Raw genomic sequence first — 7,081 nt, forward strand, 5'->3', positions numbered from 1 at the left:
TTAAAAATATCCAATACAGGATAATAAAATATAATATTCAATTTAAAATCATAAATCCTAATAATACCTAATACATAAGTACAAAATAAGATATATTAGGACAAAAATATTCTCACCAATTATGTATATAAGTGCATGCATATGTATCATCTATGCATTTATTATAAAATATATAATATATTTAACATATATTATATTATAATAAATAAAAAATTCAATATAACTATAATATAATATAATATAGATATGGTATATATTAATATATTATATCTTTTGCATAATAATTTAATAATATTATATAAAATAAATAACAAATATATAATAAATCATAATTTTTTTCTCCCAAAAAATAATTTACACTATTATATAATATATTATATTTTAAAAATATATTTTTGTTAAATAAAAATAATTCACACTAATATATAATATAAATATTATTATATATTTAATTTTTATTAGTATTTAATATGCATCATTAGTATTCAACATGAATAACATACATTTTATTTAACTTACATTTTATTTAAAATGAACAGTGCATATATAATAAGAATAGTGAAAACGATTTTACTTAAAAGTATCGAAAACATGATAAACACATTTTTTATATTTCCTCCTTTCTTCACAAAAATAGAAAATGTTTTCTATTACAAAAAAACAAAAACATATTATTAAACAAGTTTTTTGTTTTTGTTTTACCTTTTTAGGGGCTGACAATAAAAAACATAAAACGTTTCCAGTTACTAAACACAGCCTTAATATTAAGTTTAAAATGTACTATTAAATATTTCAAAATTATGAGATAGCATATGAAGTAGTTGACAAGTATTAAATATGTGTGACAAATTATAAATATATTTTAAAATTATCAAACACATATTCACAAATATGCCACAAGTATCTATATCTAAAACCCATCCGTCCTGGCATAGATAGATGTAAGAATATATATTAAAATCTTATCAAGTCTAATGAAGTTTATGTTCAAGAACAAGTCTAAAAATTGTAAATTATGAGTTTGAAATGACGAAATTACCCCTACTACTGATTGTAGTAACTTTCTGTCACTCCGCATGAAGAGAGAGAGAGAGAGGGGCACAGGAGAATCTATACTACTACTAGTACTCCTACTTCCCATTTCTTCTACGATTCCAATACACTCCCAATAAACAAAGGCGTTGTCCTCGTGAACACTCTGTCCAGCGCAATACCTGCTCTCCTCTATCCGCCTCTGCTGCCAATATAATATATATATATAGAGAGAGAGAGAGAGAGAGAAGGGTCCGGTAGCCGGCGTTGGAAGAATGACGGCCGGCGGATCATCGACGGGGCGGTTACCGACATGGAAGGAGAGAGAGAACAACAAGAGGAGAGAGAGGAGGAGGAGAGCTATAGCTGCAAAGATATACTCAGGCCTCAGAGCCCAGGGTAATTACAGGCTTCCCAAGCACTGCGACAACAACGAGGTCTTGAAGGCTCTTTGCGCTGAAGCTGGTTGGGTCGTCGAAGAAGATGGCACCACTTATCGCAAGGTACGCTCGCTTAATTCCATTTTCTTATATATATATGTATATGAACTCATAATCGGATCATATCATTTTCTTTTTTGGGTCTCTTCCTAGATCTGTTTTTCTTGTGATGTTCTGTTTTGCGCTTTAATCAGAAGAATATATTGTTTTGATGTTGGAATTTTTTTTATTTTCTCCTTCCATTCATCTTCCTAATTTTTTGCTTTTGGGAAAAAAAATTCTTTTTAGTTTTATTGCTATAATTGTAGTCAAAGTTCTTATTTCTTGATTGACTGTATCAAGAAAATATATTATTTTCTTACTGTTTGATTAAAAAGCTTTCTGGGTTTTGATATGGAAAATCAATGGAGATCAAAAGGGGTAAAAGTTGGATCTTTCAAAGTTCATAAAGCATGCTTCTTGCTCAATCATGCAAAATACTTAAGCAACTCTAATCTGTATTCTGGTGTCATATTTTGTATAGTTTTGTGCTTTTTCTTTAGATCTAAACTTAGATTTTTTCTCCATAATCCATATGTGATCTGAAATTGTATTAATCTTTATCTCTCTATTATTCATCTGTAGATTAAGATTTGATTTGGATTGTGCAAAGCTTCAGTCTTAAATTCATTTCCATATATTATTATAATATCAATCATACCTTTCTTGCCTCAATAATGGCTGAAACTTCAACAAAGATAACCTTTCATCTTCGTCAAATCCGATAGTCCTAGAGTCACATTTCCACCAAAATCATATTAGACAAACAGGAAAAATATGATTTTATTTAGCATTGTGTTCATGATTTAGGTCTAAACTTCTGTTTCGATCTTCTGAAACAGGGATGCAGGCCACCTTCAAATGGGATGGCAGGCAATATTACAAACATGAGTGCATGTTCATCAGTCCAACCAAGCCCAACATCCTCATCCTTCCCAAGTCCTATACCTTCCTACCATGCCAGCCCATCGTCATCCTCCTTCCCGAGCCCCTCTCGTTTTGATGGAAACCCCTCCTCCTACATTCTCCCTTTCCTCTGCAACTTAGCCTCCATTCCCTCTTCTCTCCCCCCTCTTCGAATATCCAACAGTGCCCCTGTAACCCCACCTCTTTCTTCCCCAAATTCCAGAGGTGCAAAGCCAAAACCCGTTTGGGAATCGCTCTCCAATGGCTCATTGCACTCTTTTTGCCATCCCCTTTTCGCTGCTTCTGCCCCAGCGAGTCCAACCCGCTGCCACCATCCTAAACCAGCCACAATTCCGGAATGCGATGAATCTGATGTCTCCACGGTTGATTCAGCTCGGTGGGTGAGTTTCCAAACAGGGGCACCTCCAGCAGTCCCCTCTTCCCCTACATTTAATCTTGTGAAAAATGTGGCCCAACTTAGTTCCCACCAGGTTGCAGTTGATGGGTGTGGAGCAGTGGCACAGATGGGGCGTGGCTCCGAATTTGAGTTCGAGACTAACACAGTGAAGGCATGGGAGGGTGAGAGAATACATGAGATTGGGGTGGATGATTTGGAGCTCACACTTGGGAGTGCGAAGGCTCGCAATTAAGCTTCCTGTGGGACATGTCATGGAATGTTAATAAGAGGTGGAAAGAAGTTATATTCATTGTTGTCAATGGTCACTCCTGTTATTAGAAGTCAGTTGTGTAGCATCATTCTTCTAAAATTTCCTGTGAATTCCAACTGGCTTGGAGACCTTGATCTCAAATGTGGTGCATCCTCTATCTCTTTCAATTGTACAGTTTTCCTTCTCATGGAACAATTACAGGATTCTAAAACCTGTTAGATGCAATTAATGAAGTTGAAATTTTGAGGGAGGTTTCATTTGGCCACAAAGAATGAATAGTCACAGGAGGTTCATTTCATTCTTCTCTCGTTTATGCATTGAACTTCTTATTTAGATCCTTCAATGATCATGAAACGCTGTTCAAATTGTCACTGAAATGGTCTCACAAGCTTCTAATATAGAGATTGTGTGCTATATATGTTCAAGGGGATAAGAATTTGGTGGTATTTTGCTGGAAAGCACTTCGAAATTTATATGTTGTATTATGCGGTCAAATTGCACAAATCTTTTTCTTTTCCATAGCCCCAAAGGAGGTCGGTTTCATCCCTTGGAAAACTTTTTTGAATGTTGCATTTTTTCATTATGAAGCTCATCTGCTAGATAGTTGATGATGTGTTCTATGATTAAGTTTGCTTTTGGGCAGTGAGTGGGCTCATGAATTGAATGGTTGAAAGAAGAAATGTGTGGACAGTGGACAATCAATCACAAGAAAACAGAGAAGGGAAAAGTGAATGGAAATTGAAATGAAGTTTCCCAAGTAAGGCAACATTTCTTGCTGTTTGGAGGAGTCTGTCAGCCACATATTCAACTGCTTTCTAAAATTTGATGCTTTTTGTTGGTCAAAGTAGCATCTTAGAACAAGCCCTGCATGAGGGTCCCTTCCCATGTGACATGTATTTTATGGGGCATGCATGTGACCTCTCTCTCATGCTTGATGTTGCAGTGTACCAACCATTTTAATAACCTACCTCAATTTCCCAACTTTCTCGTGAGATTCTTTGACCAAATTACCCCCCTCCCACCTCTCTTTTTCTAGGCTGGACCCTTACACTGCACCATGTTGCACTGCAATTGACGACTCGGATAAAATCAGACTCCTGTTTGGTTTGATCTGGGCCGTCCATACAGCAGAAGATCCGAGTTCCTCTTTTAGTAGGTTAGTGTATAGTTTGATGCTAATAGGACATAGGTAGTTTCTGGTTAAGACTAAGTATGCATGGGAATGGTCTTTTTTAACTCTTAGAAAAGATTAATTTCAATTTTTTTCCTAAAAGTGTGAGCTTAGGTGCTTAGCATAAATTTCATAGATCAACAGATGTTTCTCTTCTTTTTTCTCAATCTGTGATCTAGAACCTTTATATAAAAGGAGTCTACAAGCAATGTCTCAATACAGCGTACATATGATATATACATTTGGTATATGCATTAATATGCAAATGTTGCAATCTTTGATTTTGTAAGTTTGTTCTAGTTCATTGAGAATGCTAACAGCAGTGGCGGATCCAAGGGGGTGGGGCTTGGGTGGGCTTGAACACCCCCCCCCCCCCCCCCCCCTTCCCAAAAAATTTTATTTATTGTTTTTAAAAAAGAAAAAATTAATAGTAATATTAGCCCTCCAATTTTAACCCATTCAAATAAACCCAATATCTAAGCCACAATTTTAAAATAAAGGCCCAAGTCAAACAAGCCCTAAACAATCATTAAGCCAAAGCAAAGAGAACTTCTAAATTATTAAATCAGAGAGCTCATTCCTTCTTTCCTTGTAAAGTCTAACCTTATTTCCTCTAAAATTTTCCAACTCTTTAATCTTTCTATCCCCAATTCCCCTTTGTTTAATATTACCTCCGCCTCTCATTAATAATTCCTGGATTCGCCCTTTTAGCCAAGAGTGGTAAAAGAAATTGTCACCACCACACTTTTGCTTTAGGAAATTGAATTGATGCGCAACAGATCCTCGACAGTTGTTAAAAGCTGTTTCCCAGATTTCTGGAACTGAAACTCTGAAAACATTATTATTGTTGTTCTTCTTGTTGTCTTATTTCCTGTTTCTACTTTGAGTTCTTGCTTTAAGAAATGTGAAATCCGTGAAATAACAAATACAATCTTGCCCTGGCAAGTTTGTTCAACCTTTGTTTGGAAGTTTTATCAAACATGACGATGCCTTTAGGTTTAACAGAAGTACAAGAGAGATCAATAACCCTGTTGAACAATATAACTGAAAATTACAATTTTACCACCAAATGATTGTAATCCAACTCAATTCTTAATTGCTTTTTGGAGCTTGTACTGGAGGCTAGACTAAAAGGTTTCAGTATACATGTAAGATTGATCATTTGTCCAGGCAAAACTGGACACCACAGAGAAAGAATTTAACAGGAAATTTTTAATTACAAGTCTTAGAAAAGGGAGAAAAAAAGAAGAAGAAGAGAACTCCAATATATCTGAATACCATAACCCTGTCGAATAAGATATGATTTGGCCCTACCATGTTAGAGGGGAGGGTGCAAGACTCGAATATGGGCTCCTAGACAGAGTAGCAGCCCAACCACTCGGGCAACGCACATTCGCCAAGTCATATAACTTGTGAAGCCCTAACATGAAATATTTTGGCTCATCACTAGAGCTCCCAAATTGCTGTAGCCCTTCAAGGCTTCAAGGTGGTCTTCCTTGTCATGACAACTGAGATCATTAAAAGGTCTTGAGAAATAAGAGTTTGCCCTTGATCTCTCGTCAGATGTGTGCAAAACTGCACAAACTAGTCTAACACTTCACCTCTAAGTTGTGACATGATTAAAGATGCAACAAGTCAAGATGAGATCAATTGCATCAAAATTGAAATGGAAAAAAATCAAATATTAAAGAAAATGAAAGGAAGTCAGGTTAGTAAATTGTGGTAATGATGATGAAATGAAATGTAGTCCAAGAGCAAAATATGGAAGCATTTGACCTTCTCTTGATTTATATATCTTAATACACTTTATTAGTTAATCTGATGATTATATCTATTGGGGGTTAGAAGCTCATTTCTGAATATAGCAGAAACTTAAAAGGACGCATTTGTTTTCGTGATGGAGGGTTCAAAATTTTTCAGTAGCATTGTAAGAGTTCAGGACCTCCAAAAAATAATCGTTATACAAATATAACAATAGAAGTTAATGGATCATTGTGGCCCAGGGTAATCGTTCCTCGGAAAAAACTTGGTTACGTCGTTGTGTCGTGCAACAGGTGTATCCAACCGTTTATTACTGTGCGTGTATTACACGCACGGTTTAAATGCGCCTATTACAAGCAACCAAGTTTTTAGTATGACGTTAATTGGCGCCTGCAAATCTCACATATGGCTGGGACAGTGGAGAAGGCTTGGTTTTATGAATAATTAATGACCCACTTTACTCAAGGAATAACCCATTCACCCTTAAAAAAGGAGGGGAGTGCTTCGACCCTAGCTCGAGTAAAGAGTGTTAGTATATTTCGTGTCTGGTTAAAAACAAAAAACAACTTTAAAATATAGCCCAATCATGATTAGTTTCACTAAAAAGGAAGTAAAAATGAATAGAGATATTGGCAAAATTTTGCAACAAAAAAATATTGTTTTTCCTTCACATTCACAATATATATATATATTTTGTCTACAAATTTATCAATCGTGTCAATTACTATTACACCGAACAACCACCCTTCTTAATTTTACAATTTCCAAACTATGATAAAAAAAGAAAAGAAAAAGAAAGACCATGATGGTAAGTTGGGGTAGCTGTACTGATGTTTATAGTTAGCTAGCTAGTCGTAGAGATTTTGAAATGGCTAGTGATAATGCGGTGTTGGTGATTGTAATGGTAGGGTGGTAGCTTATAGTAACAAGTTGGAACTTTGTCATTTAACTCAAAAAAAAATTAAGCGGTTAGATATTGGGGCATTCTTATGCCCTCCACCCAGATATGACATGGAACAAGAACTTCTAATTTATTTTTATTATTAGTTTGCGTAAAACAATTA

At 35.4% G+C, this 7,081-nt stretch overlaps 1 protein-coding gene across 1 annotated transcript; it reads left to right on the forward strand.

The window, feature by feature from the left end:
* Positions 1-1,130: 1,130 nt before the first annotated feature.
* Positions 1,131-3,335, forward strand: LOC132283599 (BES1/BZR1 homolog protein 2-like). The gene is made up of 2 exons (XM_059785584.1): positions 1,131-1,535; positions 2,354-3,335. Exons 1-2 carry the CDS (start codon positions 1,308-1,310, stop codon positions 3,065-3,067), a joined length of 942 nt encoding a protein of 313 aa, XP_059641567.1. The 5' UTR covers positions 1,131-1,307; the 3' UTR covers positions 3,068-3,335.
* Positions 3,336-7,081: the final 3,746 nt, after the last annotated feature.

This window comes from Cornus florida, unplaced genomic scaffold, assembly GCF_030987335.1.
Source record: "Cornus florida cultivar Cherokee Brave unplaced genomic scaffold, ASM3098733v1 CherokeeBrave_3.0.0_Hap2_Chr11, whole genome shotgun sequence".
In the NCBI taxonomy this organism is placed as follows: Eukaryota; Viridiplantae; Streptophyta; class Magnoliopsida; order Cornales; family Cornaceae; genus Cornus; species Cornus florida.

Coding starts and splice junctions, on each gene's coding strand:
- LOC132283599 (XM_059785584.1), top strand. CDS start 1,308: ATGACGGCCGGCGGATCATCGACGGGGCGGTTACCGACATGGAAGGAG. Junction 1,536..2,353: donor ATGGCACCACTTATCGCAAG/GTACGCTCGCTT, acceptor CTTCTGAAACAG/GGATGCAGGCCACCTTCAAA.